The sequence below is a fragment of the Drosophila miranda genome, chromosome 2, assembly GCF_003369915.1.
Source record: "Drosophila miranda strain MSH22 chromosome 2, D.miranda_PacBio2.1, whole genome shotgun sequence".
Lineage (NCBI taxonomy): Eukaryota > Metazoa > Arthropoda > Insecta > Diptera > Drosophilidae > Drosophila > Drosophila miranda.
In genome coordinates, this window is record NC_046675.1 from 17,204,215 (window position 1) to 17,220,458 (window position 16,244).

Consider the following 16,244-nt stretch of genomic DNA (forward strand, 5'->3'; position numbering starts at 1 on the left):
GTATGTGTATCTTTACTGTAGCACTTTCAGTTTTCCCCCAAAACCTAAAATCCCAAATGCGTCCGAATGGCCGCAAAACAACAGATTTCTAGCAGCTGTAAAGTGCTTTGATTTGAGGACTGAATTTTTCACACAGCTTTGTCCAGAGCTATTATTATGCTTTGATCATTGGTCCGATCCGATCTCCCCTACTCTGTGATCTCTGAAATTTATTTCGATTGTTTCGGGGACCCAAACCTCCAAAGCGAGACGCAGTTCGTATAAGGAAGTGCGCCCCCCAAAAACGCAATAGAGTGTTCACACTCTACTACTATTATCCTTGGGTGTCATTGGGGGCTTGCCTTTTCTGTGTGCCGCACGTTTTATGGTTACAAATGCTAATTTGGCTCTTTTGTGGGGCTGTTGTGTTGCCGCCAAATTATGCATTTCATTGGTTAATTTACAGCCGACACAGAAAACCGCCTTTGTGTGCGATTGTAATTAGCAGAATGTTGGCCAAAAGACAGCCAGTAGCCTGGTTGTTAACCGGTTTGTAATTCCATTACATGGGGGAGGGGGCTGCCAGCTCCAGCTCTTGCGGCTCTGACACCCACACACCCTCATGCATGCAGCAGCAGGAAACCATTTAAAAGACAACACCCTAAAATATCAAAAAAAGCTTTGTCGAGAGGTTGTAGACCATGTCTTAGAAATATTTAACTTAGCCTAGGATAAATTATACAAATTTTACAATTTTTTGTGGGAACCTGCCTCGATTTCTTTCTATCTCCCCCAGTGTGGCTTAGCTTTAAAGGTATTTTAGGAAAGAAAGGAAAGGAATGTTTCTCTCTCTCTCTGTCTCTGCTAAACAAGTGCTCTCTCCCAGTAAGACGTACATTTTTCGATCTGACTTATTTATGAAAAATTGAAACAAAAACGAAATTAAGTATCCACCAGCAATCCATCATGTTTGAAGACAATGGAGTGTACTATTTCTGCGCTCCATTTCTGAAAATCTTGTGGATTGGATGATGGAAGATCACTAATCAATGATGTAAAGAGTATATCTAAGGAAAGTACTCTATCGTCTATCAAATTTACCACAAATTAAAGTGCTTCAAAGAGCCTTAAACCTTTCAAAAGTCTGGATCCCATTCCCCAAAACTATTATTACCACTTTTGTCGCCTGAACGCATGCAGCTCCTCTGTCACAGCCCACAGGTGGAGCTTGCCTCTCCTCCCCTGCCCCCTGCAATCTGCCGTATTCATTCATAAAGTAAACCCCCCCCAAGACTGCATATTATGCAGTGAAGCCAGCTGATTGGTTTTAACAAGCACAAGAGCCACAAACTAAGCTAAACTTCGATCTGATCTGCTGTGTTGCATGAATGAATCGAACGCGACGACCACGGGTTTTCATTCACAGAAATCCATCGTTCGAGCTGGTGCTGTTGCTGGTGCGAAGGCGCTCCGCTGCCGCTTGAGGTGGAGCGAAACGCAGTGGGCGTATCGTATGGCGTTGTTGGTTTAGACATTCGTTGCGCCCACGCCCCATCCCATGTCTATGACCGTCCGACTTCCAATTTGCTGATACATTTTGATGGGCTGTCCGTCCCAGCGTCTCGCTGTCCCACGTTTTTGGTTTCATTAGGTTGCGCATTTAGTTTTTGTTTTTTTATATTTATTTCGTGGGTGACTCTTCGCTCCGGCGGCCGTGGTGGGGGGGGGAGAAACGTGTTTTTATTGGAAAATTGATCACTGTTCGGATCGGGGCAGCGGATTCAATGCTGTTTCAATTGGCCAAGGCCTGTGCAGTGGGCGCCCATAAGTCACCGAGCATTATTTCAATTGATTAAACGTTAGATTATCGGACTATTTGGCCCACAGTTTTAGGAGCATTGGCCGCAGCCAGCCCCCAGCAGCTCCGTTCAAGCGTGGGCCCAAAAAAACTGGCACAGCACAATTTCATGAAATGAAACAACAAATTTTGTGCCAAATTTGGGAAACAGCCAGCCAGGCAGCCAGCCAGTCAGCCATCGCTTAAGCCAGCCATCGGTTGGGATCGATTCGACAATAAACATTTGAAACAAACAGAGCGAGCGCAGACAAATAAGGAGAAGCCACATCCGCATGTCGAGATGCGAGATCCGAGTGGGATGCGGTGCCAAAATGGTTACGTGAACATCGGTACAATTGTACATATACATATGCTCGTATATATTCACAGCATATACAATATACAAATAAAAGAAAGATTGTACAATATACAATGGTATCTTAACGGGTGTTTAAAAACTATTTCGTACATTTCACTAACGCATAAATTTCTTGGCCTGGTCACGATTGACCTGCTTGAAGTGACGCTGCTTCGAGGCGGATGTGTCATTCATTTGTCTGTAGTAACCAAAACCGCCGCCACCCACACGCTTCTCGGGCCGCTGTCGCTTGGCGGCGCCCACCTTAAGGTCAACCACGGGCGGCACCAGGAATCCGAAGCTCTTGGATACCGCCTGCAGGTCGAGCGTATTCACATTGAATATCTGCTTCAGCTGATGCGAATCGTAGGCCCGCACATACGACTTAAAGGCCTCCTTGGCCGATTGATTGAGGAAGTAGTTCTTGGCTATCAGTTTTTCCAGCTGCAAAACGAAGATTCAAATATACAATCAAGTTGGCACTAAAACAGTCTCTCTCTTTGCACGCACCTGCAGCTGAATGTCGGCAATCTTTTGCCAGGAGAACTCAAACTCATTCAGTGGCACCTTGGCTGCCTTGAGGTAGCGCAAGAAACCCAACTCCTCCGGCCGCATCAGTAGCAAAGCATGCCCCGAGGTGCCCGATCCTCGTGCCGTACGACCCACACGATGAATGTACTCCTTGGGATCATCTGGGGGATCGTACTGCACAATCCAATCGACCTGTGGTATGTCCAAGCCACGTGCCGCCACATCTGTGCACAGTAGGATCCCAGTTTCTGCATTGCAGAACTGGAAGAAGGTCGTCGTGCGCTTCGTCTGCTTTTGCTTGCCGTGTATGGAGGTCACCGGCAGATCAATGTAGTTGAAGAGCTCGTGATGGTACTTTACAGACATGCAGGACGAGAAGAAGACCATCACCTTCTTCTTGCGATTCTTCTTGAGGAAGGTGAACAGCACGAGCAGACGCTTCTCCGAGGGGCACACAATGTAGCCCTGCTCGAGACCATCAACCGTGGCCGTCACCTCGTCATCATGGACGCCCACATAGATGGGTTCCGACTTAAGGGCCAACTTCGAGAGGGCCTCAATCCGAGCCGTTTGTGTGGCCGAGAAGAGCATTGTCTGACGTCGTTCTGGTTACAAAACAGAGTAATTAGAAGAGTACAATACCAACCAAAGGCTAAAGGGTTACTCACTTGGCAGCAGATTGATAATTTGCTTCAGCTCCTCCTCGAAACCAATCTCCAATATCCGATCCACTTCATCAATGATCAGACATTGAAGATTCTTGTACAGGAAATCTGGGGAATTCTGCAAGTGATCCAAGAGGCGTCCAGGAGTGGCCACAAGTATATTGATGCCCTTGCCCAGCTTCTCGCTCTCCACCTGACGGTTGGAGCCGCCCATGACCAAGCCATAGGTGTGATGATGATGTGCCATTAGCTCCTTGAGCACACCGAATGTCTGCATCGACAGCTCACGGGTGGGGGAGATGATAATGACGCCCGTGCCATTGCGGGGCATAAAGCGCAGCTTGTTGATCAGCTCCACGGCGGGTATTAAAAAGGCCAGTGTCTTGCCGGAGCCTGTTTGGGCCGCACCCACAAGATCGCGTCCCTTCAGCAGCGGTGTCAGCGATTTCGCCTGGATTTCGGTCATCTCAGAGAAACCCATCTCCTTGATGGCACGCAATGTGGCCTCAGAGACGGCGCCTTTAAGCGAACTGAACGACCGATCATCCGAATCACGTTGGTCTAAAGACGCCAGCGAAGATTCGACGGTAAAAGGCTCATCGTCGTTGCTGGACTTTCCATTTTGATCCTTTGTCTTGCTGGGCAGCAGCTTGACTTTCTTGGCAGGCACTGGTGCAGCAGCTATAGAGGATACTCATATTATTGATGGCTTGTAACAAGTGGAAGCACTTCAAAATTGCTTGGTTATCAGTTGAAATTAAATAGTTTTCATGCCGGCAACTGGCAGCATTAACTCGCTGTTCCAGTGGCCTCTCAAATTCGCCTTTAAATCATCATTATGGGCTAGAATGTCGGTCTAAAATGTTGTCTATTTACTAACCTTCATTATCGGACTCCTCGTCGTCCTCTATGTCTTCATCTTCATCGCTATTTTCATTAAAATCATCTTTCTCATCAGCATCATCATCGGAATCTGAGTTTGCGACTTGGATTTGTAGTTTTTTGTGCTGTTTCTTTTTAGATGGCGGGGCGACCTCTTCCTCATCATCATCATCTTCTTCATCGCTTTCGCTCATCACAACATCCTCCTCATCCTCATCGTCTTCATCAGAATCCGAGTCGGAGTTAGCCACTTGTATTTGAGGCTTCTTTTTCTGTTGTTTCTTCTTGGGGAGAAGCGGTGCGCTCTGGAAATCCTCATCCAGATCATCATCTGCAAGGGAAAAATCAGAGTTATAATAGTTCTGCCATGTTTAATATTCCCAAATAACACCTTCTTCTACCGCCGCAGGTCTTTTTACAGTCTTCTGTTGCTTTTTATTCACTTTTTTCCCGTTCTGTTGAGGCGGCTCTGACACTGCCACTGGCTGCTTGTTCTTGCCCTTTTTCTGGGAGAGCTCTTTCTTCATTTTCTCACGCTTCACTATCTTCTTCATCAGCAGTTTCTCCCTGATCGACATGTTGCGGTTATTAAATTATCTATTAATATGTACTAAGATGTGCTTAAAACAAAATTTCGTGCAAAACAAGCGCGCACGTGTTGCCTAGCAGTGCTGGTTAATATGTAGAAAATTTGTAGGTAGCATGTAGTTCACATGTAAAGAAATTCATTTATTTATTGGGTTTTATGCAGTGTGACCAGGGACTTATGACCCTCAGAAATATACCAAAATATACCGTCTCATTTTCAAAATATACCGTAAATATACTGACGAATTCAAGTTCTATTATACATGTTCCTCGTTTTTGATATTCCGTCGAATATTTCTAGCTAGATAGAACCCTGAGCCATGCCCACATAATTTTTTTCGATCAATGAATCAATTCTCTACCTGACTGACTTATTTTTAATACTTGCTTTTATTTGATTTTGTCTAAAAAAAGGTTTTAGCAAAAAAGTTTAACAAAAAAACAGTCGCTGGTATTTGAAGACATGTTGCGTGTAAGCCGTAGTATATGCTTTTGTATAAAGGCATTTTCTCAGAATATGCATGTTCATGCATATGATAAGTGCTTGTATATATATCTCGATCCCGAGTCCTATTCTATGACTCGTTGAGATAGCCTTAAATCAGAGACTGACTAGTTTCATTGGAGCCTGGGAGGACAAATATTTCTTCAATTTTATAAAATCCTTTTCCCTAGATTTTGCGGAAAGTTGCTCATTTTTCGTTGCATTTTGAAACCGACAATGATTTTTTAAGAAGATATCGGGTTGTCAAACATTTTTGACGATTTCACTGGTTGAAAAGAAAATTCCCGTATTTCCGTTTAAAACCCGTTTCCGTTAATGTGAGATATATTTGCACCTCTGGAAAAGGGTACCCAACCACATGAAAAATATGTGTATATGGATATTGATGTGTATCAAATACATATTAAAAGTAACTTATTGATAATTTTAAAAAGTTAAAGTGGTTCAGCTTGAATGGTATACCATTCAAGGTCCAATTTTCGCCGAACAACATTCTGAATCTGCTCCAGGTCCCTGAATATGAATATCGAGTACATTACCCGGTGGGTTAACCTTTTCAATTCTTGGGAAATTAAGTTCCAATCATCACCATATCCGATCCAAGTACATTAGTTAAAGTACATAATTTAAAGGTATGAATGTTTGTTGCAGGCAAATTGTTCTGATAAAAAAATCCCCCGACGAGAGAGGATATCCCACCGCGAAAAAGAGAGCGAATCCCAAATAAGGAGAGCTAACACCAAGAAACAGCAATCTGTGCGCGCCAGATAGAAATTATTGGAAAGTGAATGAGTGACAAGTGACAAGTGACAATGCCAATTTAATAAATATTTGATCGTCTTTTTTAAACTACATTCAAAAGTCCACCACCAAATCGACTAAAATTCCGAAGTATCCGCTCACACTGCATGCTTTTCCCGTTTACTGAAACTCATTTGAAGTGTAGTGCAGCACGATCACTAAAATTATAAAGTAATTACTCTTAGATTTCTTTGGTTATCTGCCACGCAGCTATGTATGTACATATGTAGGTATACAACGCCTATCTAAGGGGAAGCACCCATTTTATCGGTAGATCAGAATCGGTTGTTTTATATTTTATATTATATTACCTTCGCTTTGCATTAATTACTTACAGTTAGTTCACCATGCAATCTAGCGCTATTAGTGGGACATTATTTGCTCCACCTTCCTTTTTATGTCGTTCCGACCACATTCCGTCAGGGCTCGGCAGAGACGCATCAGGAATTGTCTTGGGTCATGGCAGTCGTCCTCCTCAATCAACTTCAGCAGATGTAAAATTCTAGATTTGAGATCACGGGGATATCGTTCTTCGATGTCGTCCATGGTGCCCTCACCAATGCCCGCCTTCCGTCCAAATGTTCGCCAGAATCGTCCCAGTTCCTCAGATATCTTATTAAAAACAGCCGTGCGTTTGCGATCCGTAAATGCAGCTGGTGTCACGTAGTTCTGCTGTGGCGGTGGCGGCGTAGGTGCAGCAGCAGGGGTGAATGCTGGAGGTGCTACCCCTGGAGCCGACCCTATTTGGAAAACCTGGCTAATGCGTAGGTGTTGCCGCAGCTCCTCAGCCAGTCGTTCTTCTTGATAGATATTGATGGGTTCCCGAGGAGCCGACACGAGGGTCCCGTACCTGTCCAGGGCTTCAATCAGTTTCGGTTCATGGGAGGACATCTTGCGGAGGGGCTCGACATTATCCAGGCTCAACTTATCCGCACGTTCCAGAACATCAATTAGATCTTCAATATTCCGAATCGAGTCGAATTTTCTCTTTGAAAGTTCCGTTTCAAAGATCCCCTTCAGCTCGTCAATGTCCGAAGAGCCTTCACAGGCTATTTTCTTTAGTATATCGTACCAATGATTTCCAGTCATTATGATTAATACTGTCCGGTTAAAAAAATATGGCGGGGCGGGCGGAGTAGACGGTAACGAAAAGAAAACCAAGAAGCTGCGGGACAAAATGTTTTCTCTGTGGTAAATGTTTTGCGGCCGTGGAAAAACATATCGGCCAACAGCTGTTTTGCCTATCAAGTTGCTGACTAGGGATGAATACCACTTACGCGTACATTTTTCACCTTTTTTTAAATAAGCCAATCTTGTAGAAAAGTGATCTATCAATTGGATACAAATATGTCTTCAGGGCTGAGGGTCCTAGCTAGTTAACAAGATTCAATCAAATATCAAATTCAAGGAATATGATTATCCGATCATGGACAGAGAACTATTAGCCCATTGTCGACCAGCGGGTATTAAAATACTCTCCTCAAAAAGAATTAATCTTGAAGGATTTTGAGGCACTTTAGGTAAAGATATCGGTGTATTTTCTTCAAGTAAAGATAAAGTATAGAATGGACCTACAAGAGTAATCACTAGTAGTATTATTTCCGGTGTTTGTTATCCTGTTTAAATAAAGGGGGCTGAGGTGGGCTTAGTTAGTTTTTTCACCAGTACATTTAGGGTCTATTTTGAAAATGAGACGGTATATTTCGGTATATTTCTGAGGGTCATAAGTCCCCGGTCACACTGCATGAAATACAATTTTGATGGAAATTTCTATAAACGTCTTTGTTTTTCTGCTGTACACTCTAATCGTGATTTATCTGCAGCACTTTGTTAACAAGTACACCGAGTTTGTGCGCAGCCTCTAAATGTTGGGCCTGCAATCCTACGCCAGCTCCTCCGAAGGGGACTCCGACCATGAGGACGCTACCGCCACCGCTGCCGATGGAGCAGCAGCATCAGTTCCTGCTCATTTGATGCCCGTAGACAAGACACATTCGGTGTCCAATGCCATAGCGATATGTGCAGCACCCGTTGTCGTGCCCATTGGAGCGTCTGCAGTTCCGCGCACCTTGGATCCAACACTCAAGGAGGTAACGTACAATCCCCGCTACGACGAAATGTACGCGCCTGTAAAGGGTCCCGACCATCCGGACCTGACCATGCAACAGCGAGCGCCAAGAAACACTCTGGCTGGATACGTGGAAAAGGCGCACATCAATGCTTTTGAGTTTGAGAACCAGCGACGAACCTTTCACACGTACGGTTATGCCCTGGATCCGAGCGTGGACGAGACGGCCGATGGCCAGACGTTTGTGGGCGACCTGCAGTCGGCATATGATGACAATGGCAAGACGGTCTTCGAGGCGCCCAAGGCAAAGAAAATGCGCAAACAGGAGAAGAACGACAAGCCCGCTGATATCGAGGGTTTTCTGGGACCCTGGGGGAAGTACGAGAACGAGGTAAGTGTGGCCAAACCGAATGAACAGGAACGGGCTGAGCTGGACGAGCTGCTGTCCAAGCGGCACAAACGCGGCCGCATTCCCGAAGACAAGCCGCTCGAGGAGAAGGCGACACTGCACAGTGAGTATGACACAGGACTCCAAAAAGAAAAACGCCTGCTAATACTTGGTTGTGTTATGTTTTATGTACAGTCAAGGATGCCTACGACTACCAGGGACGCTCGTATCTACATGCACCCCACGATCTGGGTGTGAATCTGCGTTCCAATGCCCCGCCACCCAAGTGTTTCCTACCCAAGGCACACATACACACCTGGACGGGGCACAACAAGGGCATCTCCTCGATACGCTGGTTCCCCAAGACGGCCCATCTCCTGCTATCCGGCTCTATGGACTGTCGCGTCAAGTTGTGGGAGGTATATGGCGAGCGACGCTGCATACGCACCTTCTCTGGTCATCGGCAGGCTATCAAGGACATTGCGTGGAACAACAAGGGCTCGCACTTTCTGTCCGCCTCATACGATCGCTACATAAAGTTGTGGGATGCGGAAACTGGCGATGTTGTTTCCCGCTTCACCACCCGCAAGATGCCATTCTGTGTCAAGTTCCATCCGGATAACAGCAAGCAGCATCTGTTTGTGGCCGGCACCTCCGACAAGAAGATCATTTGCGTAAGTTCATCTCAACAGATTAACCTTCAGATTAGCCCTTAATGATTCCATCCTTTCCTTATCCACAGTGGGACACACGCAGCGGGGATATTGTCCAAGAATATGACCGGCATTTGGGCTCTGTCAGCACCATTACCTTTGTGGATGACAACCGTCGATTTGTGACCACCTCGGACGACAAATCGATGCGCATTTGGGAGTGGGATATACCCGTGGACATGAAGTACATTGCAGACCCAACTATGCATTCCATGCCGGCGGTTACCTTGGCACCAAACGGCAAATGGATGGCCTGCCAATCGCTGGACAACAAAATCGTCATCTTTTCCGCTCTGAATCGCTTTAAAATGAACCGCAAGAAGACCTTCACCGGGCACATGGTGTCGGGCTATGCCTGCCAACTGGACTTTTCGCCGGACATGAGCTACCTGGTGTCGGGCGATGGCGATGGCAAGTGCTACATCTGGGACTGGAAGACAACGAAAATGTACAAGAAATGGCAGGCGCACGATGGCGTCTGCATCAGTGCTTTGTGGCATCCGCACGAGGCCAGCAAAGTGGCGACTGCCGGCTGGGATGGACAGATCAAATATTGGGACTAAGGTTCGAACCAACAAAATAATTTGTAACTAGACATAAGAACTGATGTATAAATTGATTGATTATATTGCGCACCACCTCTTTAATGAAACGTAGGACTCGAAAAGGACTCGTGTATGATTAGAAATACGACTCGATAATGAATCGAAACTGATCAGAAAAGCCGGCTATAAGCGACTGTTCAAGAAGAGATGCGGCTAGATACTATTTGTTTCGACAAAACTAATTTATATGATCAGAAAATTATCATAAATATTTTATGCAGATTGAGATCGGAATTTTTATAAAATAGATTCTAGTCGTCGGCTACCTCAGTCATGCGAGCTGAGAATCACTTTTAAGCGGTATTTTGTAGCTTTTTAACACAAATTTGAAAGAGCCTAAAGCCAGTTTTAACCTGCACTCTTGAAAAATGTTGTACCAAAGAAATGTTTGGGTGTTAAGATGTTTTCGGTTCTTAGTATAGTTCCTCATTTCTATGGATTGTATAAGGAACTGATATTCCTATATATAGGCTTGAGCGTCCCTTAAAAAACTTTGATATATCATGGTTTAAATTTCGGAAATTCGTAATATTTATTTACTTTTAATTTTATAACTTTAGAGAATATTTTGTACAATTATTTAGCACTTCGACCCTCCCTCCGCTCTACCAATGGAATATTTGGATTGGAACAATCTATCGCTACCGCCTATCAATCGCTGTCGTACTCGTTTTTACCACCCCCTCCACCCACCGAGGTGAGCGGGCGTCGTGACTCCTCATCGGAGCCATAGACCACATCCTCGTCGGAGTCATCGATCATGGAAATGGCGGGATTGTCCTTGGTGACGGCCAGCTCGGCCTGGGAGAAGCGTCCATCGGGGGAATACACATACGCCATGGTGTACAGATAGAAGTTAAGGAGGCCGTAGAAGCACATGAACTGGGCGGAGCTGCGGTAGGTGGTGTTCAGTGAGGCCACAAAGTTATCCTCCAGTATCCCAAAACCGAAACGGCTGGTGGTCACCGTGATGGAAATGGCCAGCACGAAGAGCATCAGCAGCGTCAGGAACTTGAGGCGCATGTCTGTCAAATGGAACCGATTACAACGATTGATCATTGGCTGCTTCTCAACGGGGATCTCTCACCAAAGTAGGGCATGGAGCGCAGCTCGGTGTAGGCACGGAGTAGCAACAGGACCAAGTACAGCACATACATGCAGCAGGCAATGTAGAAGAACAGCTTGAAGCCCTGCAGAGGATATGCGCCATAAGAAAGAGAGAAAGACTGACCCTGCAGAAAGCAGCTGGATCACTACTCACATTGTAGTTCCTGGTGTCCACGAAGTGACTGTAGGTGGGGTCCCTCAGCTCGTTGCATTTCTCCCAGGTGGCCAGCACAATGGCGCACAGCCAAATGGGCAGGACGACAATCACCTTAACCAAATAGAAACGCACAAAGCTGCGCTCGTTCTGGCGCAGGCCATGGTAGATGCACAGCCAGAACATGAGCAGGGCACAGAGGAAGGTGGCCTGTAGAATGGCATCCAGCATTCCAGGCAGCCAAGAGTTCATTAGAAAGATCAGCGGAAAGAAGGGATCTGCAAAAGGAGTGAGAGTCTTACACTCTGAAAAATTAAGAATTCAACGTCTGTGTCTCACTATCGTAGAGAAGAAGCAGGGGCAGTAGAACCGATAGCCACCGCTGCTCTATGGACCAATCGTAGACGAGATATTTGCGCAGGGTGTGGGCATACCAGCACTGAAAAGGGATCAAGGGATTAGTACAGGTCTCTGGCCTCCACCTCTACCTCTCTACCAAGCACTTACTATAACAATGAAGGTAAACAACAGAAAGATGCACCTAAACCAGATCTCAATCTGTGTAAACTCAGGGCTATACGTCTTGAACTAATGAGAAATTAAAGATAAATGTAGAAAATGTAGCTTCAGAGGATCGAGACTTACATAGAAGGTAATGCTGCGGATGTTGTACTTTTGATGAAAGGACTCTAGTCCAAAGAACCGCACCGTGATGATGTAGTGGGCATAATCGAGGAAGCCCAAGTGCATCACCGTGAACTCCTCGCAATCGTTACGCGCACAGACCAAATGCCGCGTCCGATTGTGGGCCATTCCAGAACCCAGAACACTGAGCGGCTTGTGCTGTTCATTGATGCCATCGATGGATACGCTCACCTGGAAACTCTTGTCATAGCGTTCATCTAAGAAGATAGATATGCAATCAAAACTACTATGGTATTAGGGGCCTACCTAGGAGACCTACCATCGTTGTTGTCCGTCACCAGTTTGGCTATCAGCCACAGCTGCTGTGAGTACGTGCTGGTCAGCGGGGACTTCATGGCAAAGGGCCCTGTGGCCAGAACCGTGGGACTGTGGGCCAGCGTTGTGTTGGCCAGCACTTGTTGGGCCGTCAGCGTCGAAGTGCTGGTGATGGGCGGCCCTGTGAGGCCAATAATGATGCCCAGTCCGAAGCAGGTGAAGAAGCCCAGAAATACCATGACGAACTCCCGCTTGTGCATCGAGTAGAGACGCATATGCACGGATCGCTCGCAACGGTCGTGATGGTAGGCGGGCGAGATGTACTTGCTAAAGTCGCTGAACAGATCGCTGAACTGCGACAGAGAGGACTTGAGGCGCAGCAGGAGGCCTCCGGACGGCAGCTGGTAGGCATAGCCCAGACCAGAGGCATCTCCGTCCGAGTGTGGCTTGGCCATCTGGTTGGCTAGTGGAAGTAATTAGTGCTAGTCTGGGAGTCCAATCCTTTAGCTTTTGTAAACCATTCCCTTCTACTTGTTTTTGCACAGCTTTTCCCTGCGACGTTTGTGCGCCCTTTGAGGAAAATATCGATTTTGGCCTAACTCTCGCATATGTTTTGGGTCGAGTCTCCTGTGGGGGTGGGTGGCTGTTTGGCTGGTTTGTCTGCCGTTAGACATGCATTGCGCGTGCGCTCTGTTATCATATCATCATTGAAAGATAATATAAATATAGTAATAATCGGATTTCCATAGATAAATATTGGATCTATGTATGCCGTTTCCCGCCCCCCGAAGATCAATTTTAAATTGTTCGTTGCTTACAATTCAAGCGATTGGCATTACCATTATTTTACTAGATTGTTTTATTTCATAATTAACACATTTTCGCCAGATGATTTCAAATTTAAACGCTCTGCAAAAAACCCTCTAGGCGGCCTCGTTGACGCCCAACTTCGTCTTGGTCATCAGACCAGAGTCACCCATGTCCGCGTTGTAGCCAGGACGGAACTTCATGCCGGGCGCCTGCAATCAGAAAATACAGATTGAGATGCAAATAATAATGGGGAAACGAAAGGATCGTCGGACTTACATTAAACCAGACATCACGCCAGACTTTGCTGTCGTCGGCACTGCGCAGCAGCTCGGGCACGTCGAAGCGTGGCACATTGAAGTAGTTCATCAGATCGGGCTTCTCATGGCAGTACTTGATGCGTGCCTCGCACCACTCGCTCTCCAGCGGGAAGCGCCAGTCGATCATTTTCTTGTTATGCGGATCCGACTCGTACTGGTTGAAGTCGATGCGCTCGATGTCCTCGACGACCACCTCGGTCTCACCGTCGGCTGTCCAGTCGTAGATGAGCAGCTCCGCATGGTTGGCAATGTCCTTGAGGTACTGCTGCTTGTACAGGCTCTCCATGTCGCGCAGATACGCCTCGCTAAAGACCTTCGACTTCACCTCGTGCTCCACGTTGCGGGCCTTGATCCGCTTTTGAACGGCATCCACCGGCAGGTCCAAGTAGATAACCAAATGCGGCTTCAGCAGCTCTCCGATGGTGTTCTGACGGATCTCGTTATAGACAGAGCGGGCGCCACGCGACAGATAGCCCTGGCGGAACATGGTCTCCATGAACACGAAATCCGAGTAGGGACTGCGTTCGAGGACAACTCCCTGGCCGGTGGAGAAAATGTGCTGCAGTGCATCAATGTACTGCGAATAGCGAAGCATGTACATGCGGATTTGGAACTGGGCGGCCAGGTCGTGACTGGGATCCAGGCAGAAGTTGCGAATGTCATAGCTGCGGCAGCTAGGCGGAAGCTCGGGATCCAGCTTGCGCATATCATAGCCATATGAATTGATGTAAATCAAATCCAAATCCACAGCCGGATAGTACTGCATGTCCAGCTCTTCAGCCAGCTCCTTGGCGAATTTCGTTTTGCCCGAGGCAATGGGACCCTCGACGCAGATCACTTTTGAGTTCTCATCGAAACGCTTGGAGGTCTTGTCGAAGAACGCATTGACTACGCTGTACTTCTTCGTCTTGTACGGATACGGGGCCTCCTTGGGCACACGCGGTCCGCCGCGCATTGTCCTGCCGGAGATGTTGCACTTCTGCTGGAAGGCGGCGGGCAAGGCGTTCGTCTGGGCCTGCAGCAGGCCGTTGGGGGCAGTGGCGCCGCGGCTGACGAGCCGCACCAGGCCAACACGAAACACGGCAGTCATTCTGTGGGGGAAACAATTAACAGTTAAAAATGTACGTACATCAAATATAAACAATAATATGGGCTCGGCTCGGTGGCACTTTGTCGTTTGTGTGTTACATCACAGGAGCAGACTGTATTGTGCCGTAATTTGTCATCAACGTATGCGCTTGCAGGACCTGAGAAATTTGCCTTTGCTCCTGCTACTCGCGGCTTTTGGCTGGTTAAATGACCGCACAATTTAATTGTCTATTTCCCCTGAATTAACTCACTTTTCAAGCAAAAATCTGAAATCTGCCCAAAAACAATATCGGTCGGTGTTGGAAAACGTCTCGTATTGGCTCGCACACTCCACAACTCTGTCACCGAACAAAACGTTTTACATTCGCACCTGAATTAAACACATTTCAAAACCTTTCTGGCCTTGCTTCAGTGCGGACTAGTATCTATTTTTTTCTGAATAAGTCCTTATTTTCTGGTGATTTAAAAATACACCTGACAAGGAATTAAATTCTGTATTCATCGACTTTGGCAACCCTTCGCGTATTTTACGAAGAATTTTACCCGCTGCTCCTGTCCGGTCCGCGATGAACTAAATATATTAATTAAATTTAAACGCGAGTTGCTTTCAAAACAAATCACCGAATTCCAAGATCTGTAAGCCTAAGGATTAGGTAGGTGTGGTTGTGCCCACCATCTGGCTCGCCATTTGTCTGCGGTTGCAGTTACGCAACTGAGAGAACTGGCGCGGCGCCCCAAGAAACAATTTTCCTCGTGACACAGATTTCCATGTTGCCTCATCCTTCTAGAAAAATACAGAATGGGTAACAACGCTAGCTTCAATGTACAGATGGAAGCGCCGAAAGCTGTGCCTGCTGATCATGCCAAGCACATGGCCGCAGGTGGCTCACCGCCGCCGGAGTGCCCCATGCACCAGAAGCAGGGGGGCGATAACAAATCTGCCTCGGCAGTGCCCCCACATCCCAAAATGCAGCAGGCCTCTGAGTGCCCAGTGCAGCATGACAATAGCGATGTGAATCCACTCAATATGATGCCGCCGGCCAATCAACAGCCGTCACCAGGACAGCCCTTCGCACTGCCAACCGATCGCCAGACATCAACGATACCGAAGGTGACCGAGGACGGCAGCGTACAGTTCTGGCAGTATCCCAGCCAACAGATGTTCTGGAACGCAATGCTGCGCAAGGGATGGCGCTGGAAGAAGGAGGACGTTGACCAAAAGGACATGGGCGATATCATTCGCATACACAACGCCAACAATGAGCAGGCCTGGCAGGAGGTGCTCAAGTGGGAAGCCCTGCATGCCAAAGAGTGCGGAAATCCGCGCCTCAAGAGCTTTGGCGGCAAGGCCAAGGACTTCAGTCCCCGTGCCCGTTTCCGCAGCTTGTTGGGGTAACTAATTCCTCACATATTCCGATTCGCTTTCTAAGTTCAAGCATTTCCAGATATGAACTGCCTTTTGATCGTCATGACTGGATTGTGGATCGCTGCGGCAAAGATGTCCGCTACGTCATTGACTACTACGACGGGGGACTTGTGGACAAGGACTATCGCTTCGCCCTGTTGGATGTGCGTCCAGCCATGGATTCGGTCGACAATGTCTGGGATCGCATGCGCGTGACCTACATGCGCTGGAGGTACGAGCTCACCGAAAAGTTTGCCAGCAACGACAAGGATGGCAGCAAGGCGTCCGCCAGCGACTAGAAACCCGGTTACATCGTATCGTATCTGTAAAAAATTGGACTAAGTTATTAAAGCAATTAGAATTAATGTTGACTGCGTTTAAGTTGTTTCAAAGGAAACGTATCGTATCAAATATTGGCGTTACATTTATGTACGCTGCCTACCAAATATACTGACACCTCTGAATTCTGAGAAACTTACGAA

General features: G+C 46.9%; 7 protein-coding genes across 8 annotated transcripts; 3 read left to right on the forward strand and 4 right to left on the reverse strand.

The window, feature by feature from the left end:
• Positions 1-2,179: 2,179 nt before the first annotated feature.
• LOC108156886 (probable ATP-dependent RNA helicase pitchoune) lies at positions 2,180-4,945 on the reverse strand. The gene is made up of 5 exons (XM_017288621.2): positions 4,644-4,945; positions 4,251-4,583; positions 3,374-4,051; positions 2,685-3,310; positions 2,180-2,618 (listed from the first exon to the last, which is right to left on the reverse strand). The coding sequence occupies exons 1-5, from the start codon at positions 4,828-4,830 to the stop codon at positions 2,292-2,294; spliced, it is 2,151 nt and encodes a 716-aa protein (XP_017144110.1). The 5' UTR covers positions 4,831-4,945; the 3' UTR covers positions 2,180-2,291.
• A 1,189-nt stretch (positions 4,946-6,134) lies between these two features.
• LOC108157384 (fas-associated death domain protein) lies at positions 6,135-7,381 on the reverse strand. The gene is made up of 2 exons (XM_017289415.2): positions 6,482-7,381; positions 6,135-6,304 (listed from the first exon to the last, which is right to left on the reverse strand). Exon 1 carries the CDS (start codon positions 7,233-7,235, stop codon positions 6,510-6,512), a length of 726 nt encoding a protein of 241 aa, XP_017144904.1. The 5' UTR covers positions 7,236-7,381; the 3' UTR covers positions 6,135-6,304; positions 6,482-6,509.
• Positions 7,382-7,850: 469 nt separating this feature from the next.
• Positions 7,851-8,039, forward strand: LOC108156247. The gene has a single exon (XM_017287596.2). It carries the CDS (start codon positions 7,907-7,909, stop codon positions 8,009-8,011), a length of 105 nt encoding a protein of 34 aa, XP_017143085.1. The 5' UTR covers positions 7,851-7,906; the 3' UTR covers positions 8,012-8,039.
• LOC108156243 (pre-mRNA-processing factor 17) lies at positions 7,914-9,974 on the forward strand. The gene is made up of 3 exons (XM_017287592.2): positions 7,914-8,726; positions 8,798-9,276; positions 9,345-9,974. The coding sequence occupies exons 1-3, from the start codon at positions 8,012-8,014 to the stop codon at positions 9,876-9,878; spliced, it is 1,728 nt and encodes a 575-aa protein (XP_017143081.1). The 5' UTR covers positions 7,914-8,011; the 3' UTR covers positions 9,879-9,974.
• Positions 9,975-10,419: 445 nt separating this feature from the next.
• On the reverse strand, positions 10,420-12,740 carry LOC108156244 (transmembrane protein 181). The gene is made up of 7 exons (XM_017287593.2): positions 12,146-12,740; positions 11,827-12,083; positions 11,689-11,769; positions 11,521-11,620; positions 11,182-11,459; positions 11,008-11,110; positions 10,420-10,945 (listed from the first exon to the last, which is right to left on the reverse strand). The coding sequence occupies exons 1-7, from the start codon at positions 12,594-12,596 to the stop codon at positions 10,572-10,574; spliced, it is 1,644 nt and encodes a 547-aa protein (XP_017143082.1). The 5' UTR covers positions 12,597-12,740; the 3' UTR covers positions 10,420-10,571.
• A 242-nt stretch (positions 12,741-12,982) lies between these two features.
• Positions 12,983-14,709, reverse strand: LOC108156245 (NADH dehydrogenase [ubiquinone] 1 alpha subcomplex subunit 10, mitochondrial). 2 transcript variants are annotated; one of them, XM_017287594.2, is made up of 3 exons: positions 14,609-14,709; positions 13,228-14,359; positions 12,983-13,160 (listed from the first exon to the last, which is right to left on the reverse strand). In XM_017287594.2, the coding sequence occupies exons 2-3, from the start codon at positions 14,356-14,358 to the stop codon at positions 13,065-13,067; spliced, it is 1,227 nt and encodes a 408-aa protein (XP_017143083.1). In that variant the 5' UTR covers position 14,359; positions 14,609-14,709; the 3' UTR covers positions 12,983-13,064. The 2 variants fall into 2 exon arrangements, with proteins under 2 accessions (XP_017143083.1, XP_033244461.1); XM_033388570.1 differs by lacking the exon at positions 14,609-14,709 and adding an exon at positions 14,516-14,584.
• Positions 14,710-14,750: 41 nt separating this feature from the next.
• Positions 14,751-16,238, forward strand: LOC108156246 (cytochrome c-type heme lyase). Its single transcript, XM_017287595.2, has 3 exons — positions 14,751-15,010; positions 15,146-15,749; positions 15,803-16,238. The coding sequence occupies exons 2-3, from the start codon at positions 15,157-15,159 to the stop codon at positions 16,059-16,061; spliced, it is 852 nt and encodes a 283-aa protein (XP_017143084.1). The 5' UTR covers positions 14,751-15,010; positions 15,146-15,156; the 3' UTR covers positions 16,062-16,238.
• Positions 16,239-16,244: the final 6 nt, after the last annotated feature.

Coding starts and splice junctions, on each gene's coding strand:
- LOC108156886 (XM_017288621.2), bottom strand. CDS start 4,830: ATGTCGATCAGGGAGAAACTGCTGATGAAGAAGATAGTGAAGCGTGAG. Junction 4,584..4,643: donor ACCTGCGGCGGTAGAAGAAG/GTGTTATTTGGG, acceptor TTTCCCTTGCAG/ATGATGATCTGGATGAGGAT. Junction 3,311..3,373: donor AATTATCAATCTGCTGCCAA/GTGAGTAACCCT, acceptor TTTTGTAACCAG/AACGACGTCAGACAATGCTC.
- LOC108157384 (XM_017289415.2), bottom strand. CDS start 7,235: ATGACTGGAAATCATTGGTACGATATACTAAAGAAAATAGCCTGTGAA.
- LOC108156247 (XM_017287596.2), top strand. CDS start 7,907: ATGGAAATTTCTATAAACGTCTTTGTTTTTCTGCTGTACACTCTAATC.
- LOC108156243 (XM_017287592.2), top strand. CDS start 8,012: ATGTTGGGCCTGCAATCCTACGCCAGCTCCTCCGAAGGGGACTCCGAC. Junction 8,727..8,797: donor GGAGAAGGCGACACTGCACA/GTGAGTATGACA, acceptor TTTTATGTACAG/TCAAGGATGCCTACGACTAC. Junction 9,277..9,344: donor CCGACAAGAAGATCATTTGC/GTAAGTTCATCT, acceptor CCTTATCCACAG/TGGGACACACGCAGCGGGGA.
- LOC108156244 (XM_017287593.2), bottom strand. CDS start 12,596: ATGGCCAAGCCACACTCGGACGGAGATGCCTCTGGTCTGGGCTATGCC. Junction 11,460..11,520: donor CCTGCTTCTTCTCTACGATA/GTGAGACACAGA, acceptor CTCCTTTTGCAG/ATCCCTTCTTTCCGCTGATC. Junction 11,111..11,181: donor TGGACACCAGGAACTACAAT/GTGAGTAGTGAT, acceptor TATCCTCTGCAG/GGCTTCAAGCTGTTCTTCTA.
- LOC108156245 (XM_017287594.2), bottom strand. CDS start 14,358: ATGACTGCCGTGTTTCGTGTTGGCCTGGTGCGGCTCGTCAGCCGCGGC. Junction 13,161..13,227: donor GGCGTGATGTCTGGTTTAAT/GTAAGTCCGACG, acceptor TTCTGATTGCAG/GCGCCCGGCATGAAGTTCCG.
- LOC108156246 (XM_017287595.2), top strand. CDS start 15,157: ATGGGTAACAACGCTAGCTTCAATGTACAGATGGAAGCGCCGAAAGCT. Junction 15,750..15,802: donor CGTTTCCGCAGCTTGTTGGG/GTAACTAATTCC, acceptor AAGCATTTCCAG/ATATGAACTGCCTTTTGATC.